The sequence below is a fragment of the Calidris pugnax genome, unplaced genomic scaffold (genome assembly GCF_001431845.1).
Source record: "Calidris pugnax isolate Ruff unplaced genomic scaffold, ASM143184v1 scaffold12, whole genome shotgun sequence".
In the NCBI taxonomy this organism is placed as follows: Eukaryota; Metazoa; Chordata; class Aves; order Charadriiformes; family Scolopacidae; genus Calidris; species Calidris pugnax.
Window position 1 is genome coordinate 279,780 of NW_015090767.1, and position 13,275 is coordinate 293,054.

Genomic DNA, 13,275 nt, shown 5'->3' on the forward strand with positions numbered 1-13,275 from the left:
CCCATTAGGAGCAATGAACAGTCATCTATAAAAATTTACTCCTACCAAATCCACCTGGGGCCCACAGACTACCCAATGGCCACCAAACCCCGTACAGGTCTTCGCTGGACAGGAAATTATTTAACACATGGATAGAACACACAAAATATTCTTATCTTGCAATCACTTTGTAGTAAGCAATGGACCAATACGATATTACAATCTGCTATAATTGTTGGGTTTATCTCATGTAACAAATTCTAATTCAGATACTTGAGCAGCCTGAAAACTAACATGCCCAAAAGACACCATTTAAAATCTTTTATCAATCCCTTCTATGAAAAATCCAGGTATTTCCCAGCTGGCTAACATATTTTTATTAAGATAAACAAAGGGCAAACTTACAAGAAATAAATAAAAGCCTCCTATTTATTTGAAAGCAAGTTTTCTTGGAAGTGAATTACTTCTAAAAAGTACCTGACATGTGTGTAGCACACATTACTTCTGACAATTACAGATATATATCTAAAGATATATACAAATAAATCAGTTACTAAAACAAAACTTTGATGAGAATTATTTGGGAGACTAATACCTCAAATAAGTCACAGCAGCTTGTTATGAAACAGGATTAAGTACGTAAAACAGGAGTGAGGGGAAAGTAAATGCAGCTCAGGATTTTGCCTTATTACTGCAAAAGCCTTTTCTCCATGTTCTTACCACAGGAACACTCAGGCAGAATTCCTGTAGTGGCTATGAATATTTATTTAAAAACATGAAAAGGGAATACTCTCAAATAAGTATTGGTTTTTTTAAGAGCCATATAAATATATAATACTAGATTAGCTCTTATTTAATCAATGTTTATGCCTATGTTTAGAATTTTAGTTCCTCTTTTATTTCCCGTTATTACTGAAGGGAACAAGAAAGAAATCATACTAGATTACTCGGCATCTTTAAATTATAACAGCTCTGTGAAGCTTATCTTCAGGGTACATGGCTTCCCATATTCCCTTGCATGACAACCTTCTAACTCTAGCTTGAAAGTTGTTTGGTTTTGCATTTGACTTTTTGATTCAGTGTACTAGCCTCACAAATGACACATCAAAATTGTTTAACCACTGAGTGGCTTGAATATCTTGGTTTTCTGGGCACAGAAGTATGGGAAGTAGAGTTTTCCTGGTAACCAGAGTCACATTTTTTCAAAGTTCCGCCACTTGCAAACAGGCAACATTTTTTGCTCAGACACACCATAACAGGTTAATTTTGAAATCAAGGTTTAGCAAATACAACAGATGGGACACCAGAAGACAAGTCTTACAACTCAGTTTCTGTCATTTACTGGTCTTTCAATTTTTTTTACTTTTGTAGATGTGCAATTCTGTTCTCATCTGTCAGTAATCAAGTTGGGTTTGTGTGGCAAAGCTGTGGTAGCTGGAGGACCCTGCGGGAAGCCCGCACTGGAGCAGGCTCCTGGCAGGACCTGTGGCCCCACGGAGAAAGCAGCCCATGCTGGTGCAGGTTTGCTGGCAGGACTTGTGACCCTGTGGGGAACCTGTGCTGGAGAACCCTGTTCCTGAAGGACTGCACCCCATGGAAAGGACACGCACTGGAGAAGTTCTTGGAGAATGGCAGCCTGTGGGAAGGACTCACGTTGGGAAGTTTGTGGAGGACTGTCTCCCATGGGAGGGACCCCACGCTGGAGCAGGGGAAGATGGGAGGAGTCCTGCCCCTGAGGAGGAAGAAGCATGTGAGGAGTCCTGCCCCTGAGGAGGAAGAAGCAGCAGAGACAGTGTGTGATGAACTGACCACAATCCCTGTTCCCCATCCCCCTGCACCACTGGGAGGGAGGAGGTAGAGAAAATGGGGAGTGAAGTTGAGCTTGGGAAGAAGGGAGGGTTGGTGTTTTTAAGATTTGATTTTATTTCTCATTACCCTACTCTGATGTGATTGGAATAAATTAAACTAATTTCCTCAAATTGAGTCTGTTTTGCCTGTGACAGTAATTGGTGAGTGATCTCCCTGTCCTTATCTCAACCCCTGAGCCTTTTGTTGTATTTTCTCTCCCCTGTCCAGCTGAGGAGGGGAGTGACAGAGTGGCTTTGGAGGGCACCTGGCATCCAGCCAGGGGCAAGCCACCACACAGGGATAAAAGCCTTACAATTCTCTTTGCAGCTTATTTTAATGAAAGGCAATCTCTGTATTAATAGCAAATATTTCATACGTTTAACCAGAGATGGAAATTCAGGTACCACAAAGAAAACTGTTGCCAAAAACCATGACAAAAAAGCCCATGTGAACTGGTCTGTCTCATGCAAGATACACCAAATGAAAGTCACCTTCATATTTTCCCCTATAGAAAGCTACGTCATTCAAGGAAGTCACACTAGCTCTAGTTGAATTTTTTAAATTCAATCACTATAGTTTTAAATATCACACTGCTCTGAGATGTTATTGGGATGTTAAGAAGAGGAGACACAAAAAGACACCATACCAGGCACTTCTGTTGAATGACAAAGCAGTCAAGACTTTGGAACACAGACTGAGCATCTTTCTCTCCCTGTCTTCAGATAGCTACAGATGGCAAACTACCTTAAAGAACTAACATAATGACCTTTCTGCTGTAACTATTATGTGTATTAACACAGCACACATAAATAGGGCAGAACACTTAGGAATAACAGATTTTTCTCTGGTTTATACCAGAGGGACAGATCTGAACTGTAAGCCTATGCAGAAGCTACACACTTCTGCACAAAAGAGGGCTAACCCACGAAAGAGTCTCAAAATTAGCAATTTTAATGAATAAACATGTATTTAATGCAAGGTAAAACTGCTAGTGCTGTCACATGCCATTCCAGAATACTAAACTGAGTAAAGCTCAGATCTAGAAAGAGAAGGTACATACTCAAGAAACCATTATTCTGATTCTTCAACTAACACCTACTCCCATTCTACCTTCTCACCACCCAGAGAAGATAGCTATATTGTTCTACAGATTATAAAAATGGGCCTTCTCCAGAGAGAATCTCTTTATGCTCAGTACTGTCTTGCACTGTCATTTATTCCCTCACTCAACTAAACTCACAGATCATGTTTCTGCTGACAGTCTTTATGGCGAGGCATGCTGATATATAATCTTTACTTTGCAACGTGAAATGATACGTGGTCTTACATCATTCTTTGATTGCATAAAGAAAGAAAGAGTTACATTGACACCCCAAATACAATCCTCAAAGGAGGAAAAATGACATAGGCCATATCACAATTACATATAACCTTGCCATTACACAAAATAGCTGCACTTATAACAGGGCTGTCAGGCTCCAGCAAGACATTAAGACGGTAAAAGTACACATCTGAGCTTTTATTGTTTTCTTTTTAAAAAATGTAATTTTTCCAAATTCAATGCCTGGATTCAAGGGCGGGGGGGGGGAGGAAAGAATGTAGGGAAAAAAAACCCAACACACTTAAAACGTACCTCCAGGACAACTGAAATTACCAACTGTCAGCTACGTCTCTATGAATAATGACTGAATAAACAGAATCTGTACCGTCATCTTTACACGCCAGAACACATACCTAAATCACGTAGTTTCAGGATCCGATTTAGTTTCTTAAGATGGAGGCTAGTCTTCTAGGAATTAAGACAGAGGTGGGGGCTGGGAGGATTCTCTAGGCTTCAGAGCAGAAGCCAAATTTACAGGTTGTAGGTCATCCCTAGAGAAGCTGTTCTGTGTGGCTCTAAGTCTCCTACCATAGGTACCATACTCAAATATCTGAAGTTAAGCAGTACAGCCTCCCCAGGTCTGCAGTTCCACTCACATAGCTAAGGCAGAGTGTACTTCAAAAACCTTAATTTCTCAGCTAACTCAAAGGAAGCGGTGCTCAATTTTCCACTCTATTCTCAACAAATACAAGGCTTTTTATTTCAAAAGACAAGACTCTGAAGTACCATCATATAGCACTTCAAATCATTACTCTCTTTGGGACCAGACCATGTCATTGGTCTCTCAGACATCCTGCATTAGAAGGTCCAGATGGATATTTGATGATATTAACTTTTAACTTCTGAAGCAATACCAACTTAATATATGACCTTCGCAGCCTGTTCACAGTCATACCCATTTGTGCCTCAGAGCAAGCAGAACCTCTGTGTGCTCATCCACTCTTGAATTAGAATCAGAAACTGATGCCCTTTAAAAAAATAAACCCAAAAGAAAAGTATTTGCAACGTTATTCCTCGACAAACTATTCCCTTGAGCTTACAGCCTGGCCTCCCAAATCTTACTATGTTACTGCTATTTGTATTATTGTAAAACCATGAGCTGAAGAACTGAGCTCATCTTGCAACTATTAGATGAATTTGACAGCTTGCTTCTCCCTTTGTAAAGGCTGCATTACATTAAGTAAAGATCACAGTATAATACCTCAGAAGATAAGCTACATGTCAGAAGACAATTCACAACACCTAGTTCCAGAAAGCTCTGTCATACTGATACATGATTTGAAAGTAAAAGTATGACTGGGCTATATGAATTAAAATTCACCTGAGCATGAATGGTCCTTGTCCCTTAAGTGTTTGTTATTTGATCATATTCTAACAACACAAAACATTAGCAGAGGCTATATCTTTATTTAAGGACAAAACCTCTTCACTCCTGATGTAGCCAGGAGAAAGAAAAGCAGTCCTACTAAAAGTGTACTCTTCAAACTTTTATTTCCTGTTAATAAACTGCCAAACTAATGTAGACAGCTCGCTGGATCCAGAAAAAAAAAATACAACTTTTCATATATTGCATTATTTCTTATGAAATTACTGTGCAATTGTAGTAAGATTCATTATCATACTCTGACTCGGTGTATTTTCTTTTATGGTACATTGCACAACTACACACAGAGAAGCATAAAATGTCAGTGCTGCTCAGACACATCAGTATCTATACATGGAAAAAACAAATCCATGGAACAGAAGAACATATAAGGTTAAATATCCAGTAGTCTCTGAAGCTTAAAGTCCTTCGACTTTCAATAGGACTTAGGTTCACAAGCAAACTAATGCTATTGAAATCCTGGCAATAACCTCATATCAGATACGATACACCTCTAAATACCTGTTTTATGTTAGAACCTGCTAAAGTCTTTTCTGTGGAAGGTACTTACTATTCTTGCATCTGTTAACCAGTACTTACAAAGCAAAAACACTTTTCAAAGTGTGGTATACTTACATTATTAATGTAAACTCTTGAGGTGCTTTTGCAAGAAACTTTTAACCCAAAACAAAGTCAACTAACAGATAACTAGACACCCTGAGCACAAATGTAAACCTGTAGCTATAATGAAGACTACTGTTAATACTTTATTTTACTTGCACTGTGCATAGTCTACTTAGGTTAGCAACAAATTTACATTTAGCTGAAATAACCCTTACCAAGTTCTGTGTCTGAAACCCAAAATGAAACAGCAGATATTCTACTTCACAAAGAAGACCGCTCAAAAAAAAAAAAAAAAAAAAAAAAAAAAAACCAAAAACAGAAAAAAAAAAAAAAAAAAAAAAAAAAAAAAAAAAAAAAACCCAAAAAAAAAAAAAAAAAAAACACACCCCTCTCTCCCTGCAAAAAAACCCCAAAGCCCCAAACCTAACCCCCCCCCAAACCCTCCAATCTTCTGACTGCTATAACAGATGGCTAGTAATCACACTATATTGAAAAAAAAAAAAAAAAAAGACAGACAAAGCACAGACATGGAGACATTACTACTGAAAACTCTCTAAATTCAGCTTTGGCCAGTTGTCTGTGCGTGCATATTACTGACAAAATAACAAATGATTAGTGAGAAAATAAGATTCTAACATTGGGATTATATGAATGCACAGAGACAGGGACAACAGACTAAAGCTGTGTTCAAAGCAGAGCTTGGAGCAATGCGTATGCTATGCTGAACTAGAAACCATCACTTAAGTTTCTTTAGCCCTTTAGATTTCCCAGTTCACAGGTGGAAAAGCAATACACAGCTCCAGAGAAATGAAAATCTCATCTTCTCACAGCTGAGGGTTACCAGGAAACTTCTCTCACTACCTAGAAGGAAGGCATAACTTTTCCCAGCTAACACATCAGGATTCACCATCCGGTGGTGGGACACTGGAACTTAAGCTGAGCACTCCCAAGCACTGTGGCACTTCCAATAACTGGATGTTTGAATTCAGAAATGCTCAATACATTCATATTTCAATTCAGGATGTTGACACATACAAAATATGTAAGTAAACGTGGAGGGGTAAGCATCCACAGTTCACAGTAGAAAAATGAGGGAAAGAGACAATTTGCTCTTGGAGCAACTATGCCTTTGAAAAACAGCACTGTAAATAACTTTCACAGCCATGACAAGGTGGTGGCAGGAGGCAAAGCAGAGTGTGTTACACATAAACATTCCAAACTTACTGTTACAAACTGTGCTAAAACTTCCACTGGTGTCCCACAGCCTCCTACTTGCACAAATTTTAAACATGAGGAAAAGACCAAAATCACATTACCAGGGCATCATATATTCTGAGTGTCCATCTAGACCTGGTACCACCACCACTAGAAAAAACAAGAATGTGATGCCCTAACTGCATATGAAAATGTTTCAAGAGAAATTGTCAGCTGTTCTACATCTGAAATTGATTTTCATTTCAGTTACCTGGAACAAGCTTGCTGACAAAGTATTAAAAAGGTTGTTATTATTATTAATGATTACTGTAAGTTTATTATTTATTATTATTAACTGTCTGTTGTACAAACACAGAAGAGTCCTTATGCTAAAGGACTTAGAGAAATAACAGACAACATGCAAATGGAGGCACAGTGACACAGGCACAGTAATTGTCAGTGTGGAAAAAACCTGTTTCAGGAAACGGCTTTTGTCCAAAGATATTGGCCAAACAGATAAAATCCACTTCTCCCCATCTCCAGCACAGAGAGTAATATAAACCGACTGTACATGTCCAGATACCCCAGACTCTGGCCAATGATTCTTATCACAGAGAAACTCTGTATCTCTTAACAGTTCTCAAGTTTGTGAGACTTTTATTTTTGGCAAAAATATAAATGTATTCAGCATTTATTGTGCAGATTTTTCAAAGAGGAAAATCAGTATGGGAAGATGAGCACCCTGGTTTGGAAACTGAGTAAGTGGGCAATACAGGCTGACAGCACTGCTGAGCTGCTGGCAGGAGTCAGGCAGCGTAACACAGAAAGGATGGAGACTTGCTTTTCCTGCCTCTGCCTGCTGCCACACTCTGCTACTGCACCTCGGCAGACAAAGGCTTGCTTTTGCTGCAAGACCTCTCTGGCTTATGTTTAACCCATTGTTCACCAGCACTCCCAGGCACTTTTTTTGCAAAGGTGCTTTTCTAGCCAGCTGGCCCCCAGCCTGCACTGACATAAGAGGTTATTCAACCCCATCTGTAGGATTTGCATTTGCCCTTGAGGATCCTATCAGCCCATTTCTCCAGTTTGCCCAGGCCCTTCCCAAGAGCACCTCTGTTCTCCAGGCTGTCTAACCATTCCCTGTAATTGCTTATAATAAAAAAACTTGCTAAGAAGACATTCTGTCTCATCAAAACACTAAATAGTACTGACTGTTTAGTCAATCAACTAGTCATCAGCTGCAAGCTGGACTTTGCACCACCGAAGACAACTCTTTGAGCCCAGTCATCCAACCAGTTTTCCAGCCAACTCATTCTCCATTTCTCCAGTTCACACCTCACTCAGGCTGTGTTATGCTTCCCTTTGTACTTATATGAAGTCAGCACTACAGAGCCCAAATCTAACTGGAGCTTTTATGAGTTAAGACATCAGAATAGCCTTCGGTCTCACCGGTCCAAACAACCTAGATTTCTTTTATTCATTTGGTCACATGATACTCACATATCAATCACTGCTTGGGCAAAAATGCCCAGGATCAAATCCCATTGAATATAGCAGTTGATTAAAATAAACAAACAGAGTTACCTAGAGTAAGTTGGATTCTAAGCAAGTGGCACAGAGTTGTAAGAAAATACAATGAAATAGCTGTATTAAGTAAGGATACTACTTAACTGTTCTTTAACTATAAGACATACTTCTGAGACTTAAAACTACAGTGCAACTTTGAGAAGCTAACCACCAGAATCACCACAGACATAGGAACAACCTTTCTTGAACCAGATGAGCAGCAGGGAGCTACACACACAGACAGGTCTCATGTAATAGAACAAAGTGTCTACTCCGTGTATATCTCCTTGCCTAGAATAATAACAGTTATCTAAAAGTAGAGAAAACTAACAGTCTGCTTTAAACGGTCAGTTAGGAGAATAACATGGTTATAGTTACAGGACCCTTCAGGTGAATTTGATCTTGAGTGAAATACTATGACTAATTTTGGTCGAGTCTGCACTACTGATTGGTTTAGATCACCAAAGTGGGTTTGAGGCACTTTCCCCAATGATCCCCATTTGCTACACGCTGGCTCAGTTCACTCAGAGCTCTCCACGTACAGAACTTAATGTCTCCTGGAGAAACCTAAACCACAGCCTGTGATCTACATGTCACAAAAAGCCCTTCAATCCCTAGGGGGATAGAAAGTATGAAACAATTACAGGTATGAACAACTTCAAAATACGCTCATGATGCAAAACATTTGGTCCAGAGGACGAGACTAAATCTAGTCTGAAGTAACCCTGGAACCACATAGATATAGAGACATCAACACTGTTGTGTAATTCATTCCTAAACTACCAAATTAATTGTAAGTGTAAACACAGTCAGAAGTGCTTCTGGCATCAGTGTCACTACAGATAAAGATCCAAAAAGATATGCTACAGTTGGATGCAACAGTTGGTAGATTTCTTCAAAGAGTTACAAAACCAGGAAGAGATAATAATGGTTTTGATTGGATATTGGGATATGTGGACTCTACAGAAAGGAGGATGGGGTGGGGAATGTGCCACCAATTCAAATGACCAAACTGATTCAGCTCATATTTAATAGAAGACATCTAAAAATACACCAGGGTGAACATTCAGACTGATGAAGTCATTCAAAGCATAGAACAATGCGGATAAGAAAAACATACAACTGAAAACTGACCCAAAGGAAACTTAGGCTCGAAATTATGGCTTCTCCAATGATCAAAAGAGTGAGAATCTGGACTCACTCTCCAACCAAGCTTAGATAAAAATCTATTAAGTTTTAAGAAGGAGTCTGATGTGATTACTTGCAATAGCCAACATTTTATTTTACACAGTTCAGAGGTCATTAAGCCTTAGAAAACGCCACGAGACAGGCATGCTAAGCTGGGTAAACTTGAATGCTGTTGCAGTTTAGGCCGGGTTGGTCAATGACAAAACAACAGATGCTCTCTCCACCTCTCACTCCCAGGAGAAGAGGAGACCGAGAGTTACGGGTTTAGAAAAAACTAAATTACTTTAATGAAATATTAACAATAAAATAAAAAGGAAATAATGAAATAGAGACAATGTATACAACTATATACAAAACTGTATCAAACTCCCAGGCAGATGTCACAGGCAGGCACTGGGAAAGTCCCAGACTGAACTAAGCACGGGAACTGGATTCTGCAACACACCGATCAGGATCAAACGCAGATGAACTGACAGGGTCCTCCTGGGATGTCAGTCGTTTAAGAAGCCATAGAAGAAGCCAAGCCACTGAAGAAGAGAAACTGACCCTTTGACCCTAAGTTTTAGGCCAAATTATTTGAGTAATTAATTTCTAGAAAGCATATGACTTTCCAATGAGAAATAAAGATTTTTCAAATCACTATAAAAATGGTCAATAATACAAGAAACAATGCTATATGATGCTAAATGCTATATGAGAGTACCCATTAAGATCTTTCCATCAGCCATCCACCATAGTAAAGTTTGAAAGAATGCACTACCTACCCTCTTTGAAACAAATCCACATTGAAGAATTTGTGGAGCTCCACGGAGAATTCTACCATAGCCTGAACTTCACTCATGTTTATGAGGATGAAGTCAGAACTTGTCAGCACCTTAGTTACTGAAAACAAACAGAAAACACTTTTTAGAACACAAACTGGGAATAATGACTATTTGGTCCTTAAAAAGGACAACACTATATACAATTTTGCATAGCTTCCTTAAATATACATGCTCTGGGTAAACAAGAATATAGGATGTACCAAATCCTGCCTACAGTAACTTCTGTCTTTGTTGTTAGGGAATCAGCTGTTATCAGAGAAGCGTCACCGCACACCATCAGCATAACACGATCCCAGCTCTTACTGATAACTCCCCACTGCTCTGCACTTGGCTGGGGACAGGGCACAAACACTGCCCACGAGAAGAGCGTGGTCTGCTCCCAGCCCTGTTGGAGCAGAATGAGCACACAGGTAGCAGTGCCTCAGCTCTGACACAGGACAGTGACAGCTGACCTACAGTGTGGTCCAACAGCGCAGAGAAAGCGCCTGACCAGGTCATGGAGGGCTTTAGATGGAGAGACTCTAGATGGAAGGCAGGAGTTAAGGAGTACAATGCATCAATTTTTAGTCAATCTTTGTTAGTGGTAAAGTGTTAATTCTCACCGTCTTCTTTGCAGAGGCAGACTGGCACCTTCCTGCTAATTTACAACTGCCTGCTGATAATTAAATTAAAATCCTACAGACTTTACTGCCTTCTGCTGTTTTTCCTTCAACACTAGCAACTGGATTAATAAAATAGACTACACTTTTTGCAAACACTTGTCTTCAAACTTCCCAGTTCCTGCAAGCACTGTCTGGTTTGAGGAATAAAAAAATGAAAAAATCTAAACCAGACTACCCTTCATGCACATTAGTCCGTGTTCTGGGCCTAATACAAAAGCAGTAAACTTGAAGAAATAAGCTAGCCTGGCTGGAGCTTGAACGGATTATGGGCTTTTTTCGCTTCTAGAACTTTGAACATGCATTTGGGCACCTGTGAAGCAGCAGACAGTACTACTGGACTTGAAACAGAGTAGCTGGCAAAAAAAATAGGTCATTGCCACAGTAAGTATCAGTCACCTAAAAGCAACGGTACCTTTATGGGCTGGTTCTACCCTACTGACCAAATTATCTTGGCATATGACTCAAGATAAGATTTACCTTTCTGTACCCACTTTAGAGGAGCTGGAAGGCATCAAGCACCACAGCACATGTCTAGATTTTTAACTATAGACAAGTTAATTCTGACCTTGGTTTAACAGCCAATATAAGGAATCTGCATGCACTTTACAAAAACACAGAAACTGTATGTTACAGAAATAACGGGACAGGGAAAGAGGAAGCTGAGTAGAATATGAATGATGATATTAGCCCAGCTTCTCTAAAAATCCTGTATTCATTCAAATTTCAATCAAGGGACTTCAACAGATTAACTGAATGATGTCACAAGTTTTGCTATAGTATGTAGCGTTAAGGCTGTCGCTAATAACCTACGGGGCTTTGCAACAGTTCCCTCTTCCACTGTTTTATCTATAGGATTGTGTAGGGACGTCCTCAGTGGTCTCTAAAGCTAGAATCAAGAAGTTCTGCACTCTTAATTCTCTGGGGTTACCATACTGCATTATCACATGTGCATCACCTATCACAACACAAGCGTGTCTTCTGCAAATGGAGCCTGACCTGCCACTGAGCAGAGATCTGAAACCTGCCATAACCCTTGGCCACCAGGCAACAAACCTTGTGGGCTGTGCATAAAAACCTGTGATGAAACTGTCCTCAGGAAGGAGCTCGCTTTAAAACACCCAGGAAAAACCAAAAGGACTTAAAAAGACAAAGGATGCCATGGGGCAGACTTATCCAGCTTGCATTTTGATGAAACTACATTTTTCAAGGGAGGAAGCCATCCCATGCCTCTGACTGCCCCAGCACAGTAAGTGGCACTGTCTATGTCCCTAAACAGTTTGCCTCCACTAAGAGAAGGGAAAACTGTTCCTGCAGGAGTTGTTGGTCCAAGCAGCCACTCCCAAATGCTTCAGGGTCCCTCAATTAGACAAGTTCGGAGGTCTGTTTTATGAATTAATTCAACAAAAAAGCTAGGAGAGCCACATCTTCCATCACTGCCAAAAGGGCTGTCCAGTGAACTTGTGGTATTTCTATTGTGTCTAACACAGCTCTAGCTGGGGCCATTCCCTCCCTCCTCTGCCGAGCTGACGTAGTATCTCCAGCCAGACCACTAAAAATTGCCTAGGCAGGCAACCCCTGCAGACTGAACACAGGCTCCAGCAAACACAGGCCTGCACAACACAGCGCCACGTGTTTTAATCCAGTAAAACAGCCCTTGCTCATCTACCAACAGCACTTGGAAAACTGGCACCGATGCCATGCTCCAGTATCAACTGCAAAACGACTAAGAAATACCACTAAGAAAACTTTCCTTTCCTTCACACTTCTGGGGGTTTGTTTATTTTCTTAAGTTGGAAAATGTCCTACATATCCCAGCCAGTCCCCACACTAGCTCACCACTTCAAACTTTACTTAGACAAACACATCTTTGGAGGCCACAACACAAAATGATTTTGAAAGACCATCAGAAGGAAAAAGTGTTTCTTGATTCTGTTTTTTTCTAAATTGATCATTTTAGTGGTACTTTAGAGCAGCTGCATCAGAGAACCTTTGAGTGCAATGAAAAGACAGATGGAGGTGTACCTCCCAAACCAGCTTTGTTCTTTGTGAAATGCTTGTGTAATAGCGCCATTAATCTACCTACTTGTATTGGGAACTGCAAGAAAATGCTAAGAAACAAAACCCCAGTATGTTCAAAGAATGTCTTACCTCCACTGGTAAATACTCCATTTTAGTATGTTAATTAACCAGTCTTTCAGTTCTTCACTGTTGCTGTCAGAAACATACTGCTTGAACTAAAACACAAACAAACGAAAAATGTTTTAGTGAGAGCAATACCTCTAGAACTTTACAGTACTCGTGTTCTTTATTCTCTTTTCCTGTGTCCTGTAATAGCCCCTATCGTGTCCTCTCCAGCAACCATACCCGTACCGCCTACCAGCATTCTCCAGGCTGCCCTCAGTTCCTGCACTGCGATTTTCAGCTTTCTGCAGGTATAGCTGTCTGATAGCTAGTTTTCCAAAATAAAGTAAAAAATAAACTTCTTGTGAAGTCCATACTCTGGAAAAGCTGACTTGCCATGTTCAGCCAAACTATCCCTGTCTTCACCAAAGAACTCCAAAATCCGGTTCCCAGAGGACTGATATGCCCCCAGCCACCCCACAGACTCCCTGATCTCCAGAGAGACTCCCAGCTCACCAGCAGTAA

General features: G+C 40.2%; 1 protein-coding gene across 1 annotated transcript in view; it reads right to left on the reverse strand.

The window, feature by feature from the left end:
• FAM135A (family with sequence similarity 135 member A) overlaps positions 1-12,863 on the reverse strand; it is a 93,542-nt gene extending 80,679 nt beyond the window's left edge. Inside the window, exons 1-2 of the mRNA XM_014937007.1 lie at positions 12,778-12,863; positions 9,908-10,025 (exon numbers count right to left, since the gene is read on the reverse strand). Of these exons, the coding sequence (XP_014792493.1) occupies positions 9,908-9,984 (77 nt within the window). The 5' untranslated portion in view covers positions 9,985-10,025; positions 12,778-12,863. The remainder of the gene's footprint in view (positions 1-9,907; positions 10,026-12,777) is intronic.
• Positions 12,864-13,275: the final 412 nt, after the last annotated feature.